Source organism: Antedon mediterranea, chromosome 4 (assembly GCF_964355755.1).
Source record: "Antedon mediterranea chromosome 4, ecAntMedi1.1, whole genome shotgun sequence".
Classification (NCBI taxonomy): domain Eukaryota; kingdom Metazoa; phylum Echinodermata; class Crinoidea; order Comatulida; family Antedonidae; genus Antedon; species Antedon mediterranea.
In genome coordinates, this window is record NC_092673.1 from 21684818 (window position 1) to 21700334 (window position 15517).

The 15517-nt window shown below is 32.2% G+C and overlaps 1 protein-coding gene across 4 annotated transcripts in view; it reads left to right on the forward strand.

Moving 5' to 3' along the window:
- LOC140046900 (actin-binding LIM protein 2-like) overlaps positions 1-15517 on the forward strand; it is a 37848-nt gene that overhangs the window by 13290 nt on the left and 9041 nt on the right. For 3 of the 4 annotated variants that reach the window (XM_072091643.1, XM_072091645.1, XM_072091644.1), the window contains exons 3-11: positions 1145-1328; positions 3137-3226; positions 5180-5352; positions 9011-9137; positions 10086-10179; positions 13207-13294; positions 13831-13883; positions 14647-14709; positions 15032-15212. In XM_072091643.1, coding sequence (XP_071947744.1) covers positions 1145-1328; positions 3137-3226; positions 5180-5352; positions 9011-9137; positions 10086-10179; positions 13207-13294; positions 13831-13883; positions 14647-14709; positions 15032-15212 — 1053 coding nt within the window. The remainder of the gene's footprint in view (positions 1-1144; positions 1329-3136; positions 3227-5179; positions 5353-9010; positions 9138-10085; positions 10180-13206; positions 13295-13830; positions 13884-14646; positions 14710-15031; positions 15213-15517) is intronic. The other variant, XM_072091646.1, reaches the window with a different exon arrangement.

Here is a 15517-nt window from a genome sequence, read left to right on the forward strand (position 1 = left end):
CTCGTTAATTGAAAATGAAGCTGTGTAAATCCCAGTTGATTGAAAGTAAAGCTAAATGATAACTCTGCAGCTATGTGTAAACAGACTTCATTTCTAAATTCAGTTTGTTACAAATCATACAATGATCACCTCAAGGCTTTTGTACTACACAGTTAATGAGATCGCATTAAAATTGCCATTTGCATTTTTTTATTATATTGTTTTATTTTATTGTAGCTGATGTTTTATTTTACTGTTTGTTTTCTGCAGTTGTGTTTGCGTCGGAGTTGAGTAGGTTGTGGGTTCAAGTCCCACCCAAGAATTACTTGTTCTCAATTACTTAGTTTAATGTGCAAATTATGTCAGAGTAGGGCAAACAACAATATGGAGTGACTGGGTGCAGAATCTGTTTGGGCTTTAGCCTATTCTCACTTCTTATTCATTTTAAACCAAATTTATTATTAATACCAATAAATTATGTTTGAAGTACATGGTTTCAAGCTGTTTTCCTCTTACATTGTTATTGATATTTAATCAGAAACTTTTCCCCAGGTATAATCCCACCCCCCTAGAACACAAAATTGGGTCAACTTTGGGGATGGGACTATACCTGGGGAAAGCCTGGTTTAGGAAAAAAATAATCATGGTAAGCATTTCTTGTAAAAACTCATCTGCACTGGCTAGAGAGAGGCCTACATCTAGACCAAAAGTCAATACTTGGACTATACCCAGGGATATGCCTGTTTGTGAAATCAGACATAAAGAAGGGGGTGGGATTAGACCCGAAGTGGGATTATACCCGAGAATATACGGTATTTTATATAGGGTGATGGTTAACCCAAAGTTTATATATATATATAAATCCAAAGGCAAATTACTGAAAAAATGACAATGCTGTGGGTATCAGTGGCTGAATCTCAATAGAGATACAAAAAAAAAACGAAAAAGCTAAATCAAAACGATAAAGTATTAAACAGCCAGAAAAATGAGCAGAGCTTTCGGGCAACGTCACTAGCCCTTCATCAGTGCAAGTGATATATATATATATATATATATATAGTAGAATTATCTAGAATTATTTTTACACATCTTCATTACAATATCGTCCCCTTGTTATTGATTGTATCTTTTCTTTTTTGTTACATTATATTTTTTTTCTTTACAGTTTGTTTCCTTGGATTAGCACATGGTAGTTTTTTTTCTAAGGACGGTCATTTCTATTGCCCGGAGGATTACCTGGAAAAATATGGAACTAAATGCAACGCGTGTCAAGATTTTGTGGAAGGAGAAGTGGTTTCCGCTCTTGGTAACACTTACCATAAAGAATGCTTTGTTTGCGGCAGATGTGGGTAAGATCACATTATGAAATGTTTTTGTTTTCTTACACGTTAAGCAGTTGCGGCAGTAATAATATTCCTATATCACCTTTATTTGTTTGTTTACTGTATATGTCACGTAGAGGTTGTGGCTGTTTATATTTTGATATACAGTGGAACTGTCAATTTCATTAGTGGTGTATTGTCAGTTAGTCCATCAATAACATATTATCTGTACCAAGACCGTCATTTTAGAATTTTCTTACCAGTGTTTAGCATTGGATCACAAGAGTTTTTCCTTACGTTTGCCTCTCCAACCAAGTGTAAATGGGTACCTACACAATTGAAGTGCTGATTACTATTGCATAATTATGCGAGCTGTCCATGTGTCCAATGACCAGGGTAATAATGTGAAGATTGACATATAATTGTTAGGCCTCAGGTGCGGATTGAGAGGGGACTAAACAGGCTTTAGCACCCACTACAATTTAACAGCTATAACATTTTTCTGCAACCCGACAGATTGTTTTTATTATGTATGAAATATTTAGCTCCCCCCTCCTATTCTATAATGCTGGATCCACCCCAGGGCCTGGTACCCTGAACATCTCAATATCTTGAAAATCTCATCATTTTATCTTGAGTTAGACATTCTAGTTTGAAGACAATTTGTAAAATGAAACGTAAATTCTGCCAAAATTTTAAGTGCATTTCATTTTACTATTGCAAAATACAAGGTATCGCATTTAAGGCAATCAATATTGCCATCATCAAAGACGGTAAAAGTATAATGGATGTTTATTAAAGTGAACGTTTTTTTCTGTTTGCAACAAAGTAATAAGATATGATATTCCTTTGCCTAGTTGAATACGGTAGTTGTTACTCCTGTTCAACCACAATTTTAACATAATCTTTTAGAAAATAAAACAAAAATTTTAAACGACTACAGTATTGTCTACAGTATATGCGTCAACATTTAGCGTTAATTATGAAAATTATCTTGAAAACTTTAATGGCAAGGTCATAAAACACCATATTTCTTTTTTTATTCAAATGCGTTATGTTAAATCTTTCTACGTACAGTATGTAGTATGTACACGTTGAAATTACAACCAAACAACATTGTAGGCTACTTTAGAACTTTAACTGCAGAATTTTTTGTTTTGGTTTGTTAGAAGTGCTTGTTTTCTTGTGCATTTTTTATATTAATTCAGCTGGACATCATGCTGTGTACACTGTACTCCTCTCTACCGCTTCAAGATGTGTACGACAGGTTGTCATGGCAATGTCGTAGATTATAGTTGAATTCGTGCTGATGAATAAAACTTATTAACACATTAATACCTGAATAGAATTTGATTTTGGAATTGTTTTAATTTGATTAATTGTAAATGAAAGCAAGATCACTAAAAGATAATACTAAACTGTTTTTTTAAATCTTTTTTTCTGTTGCGTGCCTCACTTACCTGGATAAACTGACATTGCCGTTTCCCTCCGATGAGGAGAACATGTATGTATGAGTTTACCTGGGTTGCCCACATGGGTTACCCACATGAAGGTGTGGCACTGTCATAGAGGAATATTCAAAGTTGTTGTTTCTTTAAGAGTTATGTTCTCTCCTTGTAGGAGAATGGCGTATGTCAGTTTATCCAGGTAGTCGGTGTGCATAGAGTACCAACACCCCTGGTGTGTGTATTATTTGGTATTAATTACAGTTTTGTTTGTAGTTAAAACTTGTTTTTTTTCAAATATAATTTACTTTTTCATTCTTTGTAGATTTGATTTATTTTCTTTTAGTTTTATTTTTGTTTGTTTTTGTTTTACCCTTCTTTCTCTGACAGGTGCCCTCTTTCAGGTGGTGTTGAGGTGTCATATGAACGACAGAACGATAGTTATTTTTGTGTTGAATGTCGTTCATGCAGCGTCTGTAGGTTTGTAATTTGCATCCACAAACAATGTTAATATTTAGAGCTCACTTTAAAAAAAACTGCTCAGCTATTAATACCATTTTGCAGTCATAAACTTTAGTATCCACAAACAATGTTAATATTTAGAACGCAACTATAAAACTGCTCAGCTATTAATACCATTTTGCAGTCATAATTTTAGTACTTCATATCGTAGAAAAGCAAATAAATTTATAGTCATATCTGCAAAATATTAACATTTCATAGCTGCAAGTTTGATGTGGTAGGTTTAGTGCATTACTAACATAATTTCTTTAATATTCACATAAGATACAATACAGTAACCAATATATTATAACGGACATTTATTTGTCTTGCCTGTTTTTATTTAGGTATTTTTTTATTGCACCTTATTTATAGAGGGTGACCCTAAACAGCGTATGCTGACAATCAAGGGGCCTCTTGATAAGTTATGATAAAGTTGTTGTGTGTGTGTACAAGTACATTGGGGTAAACCCCTACTCGTCTCGAAAGATGTACTAGGTTCTTTAAAGTGCATTCAGATGTGTACACTGGACCTACGGTTTATAGTCCTTATCCAAGAAGACTCTTTCTACCACCAGAACCACTCAGGCTTGAACCCTTGCTGATGTTCCACTGTCTTAACCGCTTGTCCACCCACTCACTATGTGAGTACTATGTTTCCCAGAATGGATGAGGATGCATTAAAAGGCTACGTCTGTGAATAAATGTTAGCGTTTACTAGCAAATACAATTCCTAGAATTTGAAAATGATGAGGATTCCAGATGTAATAGAGAAGAGAGCACGTCATATTGTATACTCGGTCACTAATTTAAATTATACAAAATTTTGTTTATTTTCTTCCGAAATAAAGAATTGAATTGAATAATTTCAATTGAATGCTACTTGAACTAGAATTTAAATATGGTTTAGATGCTACTGTACTGTAAATTTCAAGAGAGATGTGTAGCTAAACTCAATTTTATTAGCTGGAAACTAATAACTTACCTTGTATATAACTTTTTTTTTGTATCAAGGAGAATGCTACATAATTGTAAATGCACACAACTTTTTCAATGAAAATTGATGGCATATAATATTCCAATGTACAATAACTAATTATCTAGGTTGAATGCTATACTTTATCATCAGTGTTCCTGTTAAATCTGTATCATCTGTTTATAATTGATTTTAAAAAATGTCCCTGTGTATTTAAAAATCATGCTTCCATGTTAAGCAAAATAATTTACCCTTGGTTTTCAAGACATTAAAAAATGCCAAACATGTCATAATCAAGGTATTGTATTATTTCATGCGTTTGTTTTTGCACATTTTTGCTTAATCCATAAATTCAGAAAAGGACTCATTGAATCTCTAATTTTAATTATCCAGAGGGACACTGGTGGAAATCCAAAGTGGTGTGGTATATTTTAATTATTTTATATTTTTTCCACTATCTTTTTGGGCGTGGTCATAGGCAAAGTTTTATACTGTCTTTCTGTGATTTTTTTTGGCTGCTCGAAATCTTTTCCCCCAAATATGCAAAATGGATTAACACCCTTGTAGAAAGAATGCTTCTCTCCATCCCCCACACTCTCCTTTTCCTAAATTATGATTAAAATAATGATGATGAAAAAGCAAATAAATTTGTACACACCATAAACAGCCCCAATAAGCATCCCTTCCCTTTTTTTTTACAATCTGGATATACAACTGTTCCCAAATCAATTTTTTTTTAAAGTGATGCAGAACTGGTTATTTTTATGTAAGTTGCCTGGACCTCTTTGTACCCCTGTACATCACCGCAATACTGATGATGGGGCCGGATGTAGGAGAATGAGTCACCATTAGACCATGCCCATGGCTGTTCACTAATGAGGATAAAGACACTAATTAACGAAGAATAAGTTAACGAATTGCACTGGTAATCAGATATCTAAATTGTCGTCTTTCAGTGTTCCGATGGCCCCAGGTGAGAAGGTCACATACAATGGGTCGGATGTTTTGTGTGGTAATTGTGTCGCAAGAGAAGAACTTTTGTCATCCTCCTCGTCCTCATCGAGTAAAGCAACACCTCCGACAATGAAGAAAGCTACCAAAGTTACTAATGCAAGTGATGAAAACACAAGTAAGTAAATTCAGTATTCTTTTAGATTTATTCTCTGTCAATGCCTGTCTGTAAAAAAAAATGTTCTTGAAGCATCAGCTATAACAGTGTTGTAACGGCTATGAGCGCTCACTGGCTAAACCCAGGGCTAAGCTTATGGGGCTCTTGAGCAGGGCCCAGAACAAAAACGGGCATTAAAATATGTCGAAAAAGTCTAAAATCTCCCAAGGCCTCCAGCGTTAGAGGGCCACTTAGGGTTCCTAAACCAGGGGCCCCAGGTCTCTATGTTACGCCACTATCTATAATACAAAGCCTTTGTTGCGATACCGTAAGAAAGTAGATGGAAGGGTACAATCATTTATACAAAAGGTTAATTTGTGCATGTACACTGTTCCGTTGTATTGTTGGATATACTGTTTTTCCACACCCCCACAATGAAAACTTGCTGTTAGTAGGCCGTCTACAGTCAATTTTTTATTTGGGTGAACAAATATGTATGCATTTTGGAATATTTAGTTAAATCAATTCATTCTTTCATCAGTGGGAAATAATTTCCATTTATTGTCATATGCATATAAAATATACATAGAAATTATATTTGCTCTGAGATATACAAAAAAAGATAAATAAAAACAATTCTAAAGTATCACATCACTCTCGTACACTACTGACAAGCATTCAGTGCTCCAATGGCAGCTGGATAAAAACCTATTTGTAAGAGAAATGATGGACCGGTAAACGTCTACCTGCCATATAACACCTATACATTATGTAATACATTTGCGACCTTTTTTACCCTGGAAAAAATATTAGTTTTTTAAAAACTTTAAAAGTTAAGTAAAAATGTTGGTAGTGTTCTCACTGCCTTGTAAATTATTTGAATTTAAAAAAAAATATTCAAACCAGTTACCATTGCAACATATTATTAGCTATAACGTTATTACGGTATGTGAAGTAACCTAGTGCTTTCATAACTAGACAAGCTACAATCAATATTTACTGTCATATTTCAAATTTAAATAATTGTTTGATTTATAGCTCCAATTTAAATCCCATAATCTAATCAATTGCATTTCTTTTTGAGTTAATCTACTTTGCCCACCTCGCTAAATGAAAGGTTTCGCTACTAATGTTAAATTAAGTATACGTAATTATTTTATAATGTCCAGTAAAAGCCATGATGTAATGGTTAATTAATCCAAGACTTTATGCAGAGAATACATCTGGGAGTTTTAATTCAATGCAACTGCCTATGTACTATTGCAGTTACTGTTAAATAGCATTATATTAGTATTTGATTATGTACAGTATTGTATTTATCTATTGTAAATGAACTTCATCCAAAACGCACGATCTGAATCGACTTGACGTTACTTAATAGAGTCGCTTATTGATTTTTTTTTTATTATGAAATTCTATCAATTGTAAATTGAAATGTGAATGTGAATGAATTTAAAACTAATCTACATGAAATATTTGCTGTTACAGTACTACCTACATTGTTATTGATCATCAAATTTACTGTTTGAATATGCCATAGTGAATAGACTAACAAATTATTGTAGTACTGTAGTAGTAATTGTGTTTAGTATACATAGTAGCCAGGATGCGATTTGTTTTTTTTGCGTACATAAGTTGGAGACCCCTTATGTAAAAGATAGCCGAACTACTTCCTAAATATAATGAAATAATCTCTGTAAAGTAAAAAGATGTTGCTCATGAGATTCGAACCCATACATCAACATGTAGAGTCCATAGTTTAATCCACTCGACTACACAAATGGATCGACAGAAAGCATTTGCATTGGCGAATTGTAGTTAGCTCAATTCTGACATCACACCTTATGGATATGACTAATGAATATTCATGTTTATTTTGTGACGTTTCATGAGGGGTCCCAAGTTATATACAAAAACAGGGGGGTTTCCCTCCACAAACATGACACCTTCATACCCACATACCAGACAAGAGACTAATATTTAGCTCCAATCATTATCAGTTATTTTTCTGTACTATAGTTTGACAGGGCGCCTTTTTTCCTGCACTTTTCTACTACTAAGATATAAAATATACAATAGATTTTTATTAACAACCTTAATTAGAGAAAACTGGTTGTTCAACAGACTTTTGAGGATAATTGGCTATTTACTATATTTATACTACATAATATGTTGCAAGTTTCCTTTTCTCTCATACTGTTTCTGACAATAGTTTATATTGTGTCTGAGGAACCTTGCTATTTGACAAAGCTGAAACATAAACATTACCTAATTGTATAATGCCAACCATCTCTTTTCATAGCCTACTCATTACACAGAGCACATCAAAACACATTCACGCTGCAACTGACGTGTGTTTACATATTAACAATACTTGTCCACAGATGCGCAGATTTACGGCTTGTTGAGTATACAAACGCTATTAATATACCTTGACAGATGCTGTCTGCTGTACAGTTTAATATAACAAGTACAGTTTAATATAACAAGTCACATTGTGCGTCGTATATATTAGCCAGGCACATATTAACAATGATTTAGTACATATATATATACATTTCTATTTATTAAATGTGGAATTGCAGGTTTTATGTTTTACTTTGAAACTAATCTAATTCCTTTTTAAATGCATTTAAAAATAGCTCCTGTAGCCTTATAGGCAAGGAGTTATTTGTATTTAAACACTAGTAGAATCATCAATGGAGTCATCATTTCATAACCTGTTTCAGCACTTGGTTGTATTTAACTTATATTGCTTGTAACATCCATTTCTATGTGTTTATTATCAGATCATTTTGAATAGTATTATGCATATACTTAGTATAAATCTTAGTGTTAAACTTTGCACATACATTAAAGCAAACAGAGTTTAATATTGATTCATCCATCATGTTGTCTTCAATGATTTATAAGAACATGCATTGAATTTAAGTATTAACAATGAATGCTTAGAACAGGGAGTTGCTTAGAATATCTGTTTACTTCATATTTCTCCCTTTCAATATGTTGTAACAACAGGGAAGAGTCAAATTACAATTAATGTGATATATACCTGTAAATGTAATTGTACTCTTCCTTGGTTGTACTGAACAGTTAGCAAGCACATACCGTATTCAGGATTTGTATAAAACTTTTCTTTTTTTCACAAAATGGGCAAAAATTGTCATCAGCTTGCTTAGGCTTAAAATGCTATTTACCATCATTTACACTGCATAGGTTCTAGCACTTCCAACAAAAACTATGGTTTAATTTTCCTTCCCCCCATCCCCATTTCCTCCTCTACGCCTTTGCTTACCATAAGTATTATCATTAACAATTTGATTGAAATATAATATGAACAATTAAGAAGATTTTTAAGATTATGTGGAATATTACAGATTAATATTTTTAATTCTCTGTATTTAGGCATTACAAAAAAGGGTGTGTTTTTTTAGTCATCATTTAAAAAAGCCAAGACAGACTTGGAAAGCAGGAAGTAGTGAACGATTGGTTTAGGAGGAGGTAGAAAGTGTTTAGCACTACGGCTCAGTAGCGGATTCAGGATTTTGAAATAGGGGGCCCAGGGCCTAAAAATGGCAAATTTCCTATGTTTTGCTTTACAATTATCCAAATTTAGGGGCCACAGGACCCCATTTAATCCACCTATGCAGCTATTATAATATTGATGTTGTTTTTTTAGAATGTAATGGATGCAAACGAACACTGAAGTTAAAACAAGCAATCACGGCAGTAGATGCATACTGGCATGTATGGTGTTTTAAATGCTCAATTTGTAGCAAGATATTATCAGCCGAGTACATGGCGCAGTAAGTTAAGCACATAAGTAAATCTTGTTTAGTGCATCCATCCCATAATGCATCATATCTTTCATAAATGACAAATTATTCTTGTTGAATTTTTTTTTTGTATTTCTATCGGCCGGCCGTTATGAAATGTTATTATCATTTTTGTTTGCTTTTGAAGTTCCAGCTTATTGATATCGTTTAAGAGGATGTTTACATTACACACAGATTTATACATTGCAGTCTATATTTTCAAGTGAATGTGACTGTTATCATTTTAAGGGATAGCCTTAAAAGTGTCAACAATATTAATGAGGAATGAGTAATTAGTAAATGATATGAATAAATGTACGTCCCTTAAATTCCACATCTCTCCGTTCTCATCACTGTTCTTCACACATTAAGTCTAGCTATCTAATGTCTAATAGTTGAAGTAGTGCCAAGTGAATTGCGTTGACTAGCATGCATAAGAATCCAATCATCGCTGTGTCGATGTGTCGATCCATCTATTTGTTGTTTAACAACACCCATGAGAAGAGTATACAAAATGTAACAATCTCATTAAAATATAGATTTATGGTTATATTAAGTTTATAACGAAAAAGGAAAATCCCAATTTGCAATGCATAGTTCTGTGCAGTTTATACACATTTTTTTTATAAACGATTTAATTTAATCAATTATTTTGGTTATAAGTCTATTACATAACTAGATAAACCAATAGGCCTTTTCCCCTTCGAGAGGAGAGAACAAAAAGTAAAAATTTTCTTTCTTTTTTATTCCCTTCTAAGTATGTGGTATTTTCGTGACCGTGCCCTCAGGTGACCAGCAACGCCACCATTTTAGGTCCAAATCATATTGACTAGTAAATACAGTATGATACGTGAAAAATGTTTTTAAAAAAAATGTGATTTATAATGTGTCAATTTACTCAAGATTTTGATTTAGTTTTATTAACGTTGTTTTTTGAAGGAATGGTAAAGTTTACTGTGAGAAAGATTACCTTGAAAAATTTGGAGTGAAATGTGCGAATTGTGACAGATTTATCGCAGGAAAAGTTTTACAGGTTAGTACAAAATGCATCTTGTCCTATCCACTCCAAAAACACCCTTTTTATATCTTATCCTAAGGGAGTTTTTTGCCAAAGCATATCATTGGTTTGCAACCAGCTTCTTCTGTCCACATCAGTCACTGTCAATTCAAGTCATGCAAAAACCATGGAAGAGTGAGTTCCCTGCAAAAACATATCATTTTTTAAACAGAATTTTTTTAATGAAATAATGATGTTAATTTAATTTAAGTTATGTAATACTTTCTAACTACACAGATAAAATATCGTATTATTATCTTTTTAGACATTTTTGAAATGTGAAATAAATGTGGCTTTCTCCCACAAAAGAGAACAAACAAAAATAATGGAATTGAATTTAAGAAGTTGACAACTTCACCTTTCATAGATTAATTTGAATATTACAGACAAATATGAAATGACAGTCTTGGTTTACTTTAGACTGTTATATGATAACAAGTGTGCCTTAGGCAGCATCTGCATTCCTTTGCCATTTATTTCAAAACCAAACTATTTTTTATAGGCAAGTTTTTTCATCATTTCATTCACATTTATTTGAAACAGGCTAAGAAAAAAAACAAGTATACATTTACAATAAGTTAAATGGTTACAATAATAGAAGCTGTTTCAGGGATCGAAAATAAAAGTAAAAGGACTTGTGTTATACCAATGTGTTATACCAACCCCTAAACAGAAAAAAGACAAATAAACAACTGCATGATGACATCAAGTTATTAATTGCTTATCATATAATAACAAAGTTGTAATTTATTAAATATTACCTTTTTCATTTTGTGCTCTATTTTTATACATGGTTTTAATTATCATTTTTTTAAAACTTTTTTTTTTTGGGTGCCAAAATACTTACACAAATCCTGAAATCCATGTATACTCTACAATATTTTGTTTAATAATTCTATAGTTGTCAATGATTATGGAACGTATATAGCATCTCTGTATCCTCATCATCAATATTGCAAAATGTATTATTTAATAACCTTGCAGGGTTTTTTGGTCCCACGATTTAATTAAGAAAGCCTCTAGCCTGGGCTCAAAAGCATAATTGCTGCATATTATCTGTCTCTGTTCTAACAGAATTCTGAACTTGAGTCTGATTTTAATTATTTTTTCCCACCTTCTGTGTTATTGATATTTCATTGCTAAATATAAACACCATACACTAGTTCAATATGTAGCATTGTTTTGATTTGTAAAAGCTTTTGTGTAACATACCACAGTCTATAGTTGACTACGAGTATAATAGGGTCCAGAATTATTGATTGGAAGTTCAGTTGTAAAATTAATTAATGTGAGTGAATTATTGAAATGTGCATCAACAAGGTTAGGATAATTCCTACCAGTAGAAATATGGATATATTAAATATTAAATAATGATTTTGTTAGTTCAAAGAATAATAATAATAATATCCTGGATTTATATACCGCCTAATGTTGTGAATCCTCTAAGCACTGAACATTATTACCCCAGTCATTTTTTTTGGATCAAACATGTATAGAAGCATACTCCCATAATGCAGCTAGAATAATCAGCGGAAAGTTGTGTCTTGATCTAAACCGGGTACCCATTTATACACCTGGGTGGAGAGAGGCAAACGTAAGTATAAAGTATCTTGCTTATGGATACAAGCAATGCACCGAATGTTGGATTCAAACCTTGATCTCGCGATCAGTAGTCCAACGTCCAACACACTGCGCCACACGCCCTCGCAGTACTGTGCCCCGCAGTCTACATTACTTTATATTAATATAGATAGTTCAGTAAAAATTAAACTGTTACATGATGATCTACTTATATATAAACGACAATATTATTCATAATTTATATAATATTTATATTTATTTAAATTTGTTTAGATTGTTTTTGAATGACAGATTATCTCTGACCAATAGACAGCATTGTGATTGACACTTTGCCTTTGACCAATAGTCTGCTGTTGATATTCGTATTCATACTGATATATCGTAGTAAATAATTCCAATTAAGTTTGAAGTATGCCTATGAAATATAATAACAGATATCTACTAGAGTTATTCAAATTACAATAATTATCTTTCTTTGGCTAAATACGTCAATATTAGGTCCTCCTCCTAGCTGATTCTTTGTACTGTATCTAAATAATTTGTACAGTATGATATCAGGAAGTTAGTCTGGGTTCCAGCTGGAGTTTTGACTTAATATTAGTAAAAAGATAAATATTTTGGCACATATGGCGTTTCATACGTATACTACTTGAGCTTGTATTTAAAGATAAAAATCAAAATAAAAAAAAATTAATAAAAAAGACAATAAATACGAACTTGGAAGGAAGGTATAAATTTCCCTTTTCAAAACCATGCAAGTCAAAATGTATTATGTTGACATTTACCAAGACCATATCAATATTGATATAATAATTTGTATAATAGATTAATTGTTTATACAAAGCAAACAGCAATTAGAGTAAACTTTATTCATATCGTTGATCAAGTATTGTTAATATTCTATATTGAGAAATGCATATTAATGAAAAACAAGTATTGCATTGAAAGATTAATTTCAAGAGATTATAATAAGTTTAACTGACTATCTTTTTTATTAGAATAAACTTTATTCATATCGTTGATTAAGTATTGTTAATATTCTATACTGAGAAATGCATATAAATGAAAAACAAGTATTGCATTGGAACATTTATTTCGAGAGATTAAAATAAGTCTTACTGACTATCTTATTTTGACGTACAGTATTTGATTAAAGTAATAATTTGATTTAATGAAAACATTATAGATACATCCAAACCTATTTAGACTTTATTATTATAGACATTATGAAACACTTCTATCATTGTCTAACAAAAGTCTCATCATGTTGTTACAAATGATATGGTAACATTTTAAAAGAAGGACACAACAAACTGAACTTTACATGTGGGACCCACAAAGTAAACATGAATAATACCAAGGTATTAAAATTATTTATTTTATTTATTTTACGATGATTTTAAACTGTCATTCTGTGTTCAGGCTGGACAGAAGCAATACCATCCAACATGCGCCAAATGTGGACGTTGTGGATATTATTTTACAGAAGGGGAAGATATGTTTGTGCAAGGTAAGTTCATTAACATCATTTACATAATAGATATTTGCATAAGTCAACCATAATGACACTAATGTAAATATACAGTACCAACTGTGGCCTCATTAATATTGATAGCAGATTGTTATCTAAATAGTGTAACTGTAGTTGTATCAAGCGGTTAAGATAGGGGCACTGCAAACCACAGTCATAATCAAGGCACTTAAACTGAACCCATGTGCATCTTTCGGAAAGAGTAGAGTTACCCCAGTGTTCTGGTGCATTTCAGGTCATTTGTCATGAAATCACTTTGCTACAGAAACAATAATAGGATGAAAAAAGTAGTAAAACTGTGGTAACACTAATCGATTTAAAATGCCATGATTATGATGTCATCATCATTGTTAGATTATAACCATTCCCTTAAAACTTCATAAATGTACACATATTTGAAAATGAGCAGTCATTGATATATAATTAATAATCAAATGTAAATCAACTCAAAATCTTTATTTGTTCCATATATAAAAAATGTGTACATGGAAAGATTGTTGTGGTTTTATTTTCAGGTACTGAAATTTGGCATCCCAACTGCAGTAAAGCCAATGGCTATATTGACAAAGTAAGTACGATAAAAATAGTATAAATAATAGATAAATAATCATCTTCCCGAATCAAACAATATATTAGGAGCATGCTCAGTTTGTACTCAATTTCCATAAAACATAAATTTGTATTAATCAGTTCAGTTCTTAAAGTAGAGTAATCAACTTAAAATGCAATATGTATTGAATTCTATAAATAAGTTTAATCTGAGCTACAAGTAGAAAAGATAAACTAGAACAAAATAATGTTTAATAATATGTCTGATCTACTTGTAAAGATTTCAAAGACTATTCATGTATTTTTAAGCATGTACAGTATATAAAAATATGTTTTGCTCATCCCCTCCACTGTTAAACTTACTTATGATCCAGGGGACAATAACATGAATTTACTTAATATCACCCAGGATAATCTTAATATCATCCAGGGTATTCTTTAATATCATCCAGGGTAATCTGAATAATATCCAGGGTAATCTGAATAATATCCAGGGTAATCTGAATAATATCCAGGGTAATCTTAATATCATCCAGGGTAATCTAATGTCATCAAGGGTAATCTTAATATCATCCAGGGTAATCTTGCTATCATGTAGCAAAATCTTAATATCATCCAGGGTAATCTTGCTATCATACAGTGTAATCTTAATATCATCCAGGGTAATCTTGCTATCATCCAGGGTAATCATGCTAGAGGCATGATCACTCAGAGCTACTTATCGTTGATTATTTTTATTTAGCAATTCAAACGATTTATTAATGAAATACATTTTTTTTTAGTTTTCAGAAGCAAGTAAAAAAGAAAATGCTGTACTGTATGACTACAATCAGAATAATCCTTATGTAAGAATGTATTTTTAGATGATTTAAACAGACACCATTTAAAATTCTTCGTGAGAGAAAATGTCCAGGAATTATCGATTGTTCTGTACTGCAAAGAAATTGTTCTAATTCCAAAAAAGTACCTCAGCTAAAATGGCGCAAGCATTGGTTATGCAGTTTAGGCAGAGAGAGTAAAAAACTTTCTGCTTTAGTTCAATTATAATACAGATTTAAGGAAGGTTGAAGGTCCTCAAGCCTCTAGCATCTTATAATGTTCATAATATAACTGATGCCCATATAGTACTTGTCATTTCTATATATTTTAAAATCTTTTCTGTCTCAGGCATTTTCTCTTAATGTCAACAACATGCCACGATCAAGAGGTTCTTCGAACAGTTTAAACCCTCAAGCACTAAACTACACCAACAGTTATCTGTCCCATGAAACCAACACCGGCTCTTACCTGTACCCCAGAATCCCTAAGTCACCTGACGCACCAACAACTCCAAATTTCCATAGACCAGGTGAGAGAAAAATTTGAATTTATGAATAAAACTTTTTAAAAAACTTTTAATTATTTTGTTAGTACATTAGAAATAGAGGTGCATGTTTGATAATAACACTGTGTACTTTTTACATTGTTACATACATAAGATATGCTGTATATAGATAGACCTATACATAAATACTATTTACTTTCAACTCTTTCAATACCGGACTCGTTGAAAATTGGAACATTTCCCAAAACCAGAATTTGCTTGAGGTTCAAATTGTCCAAGTTGCCAGCTAAATTTACCACTGCCTCTGTAAAGCTAACTATTCCATTAAA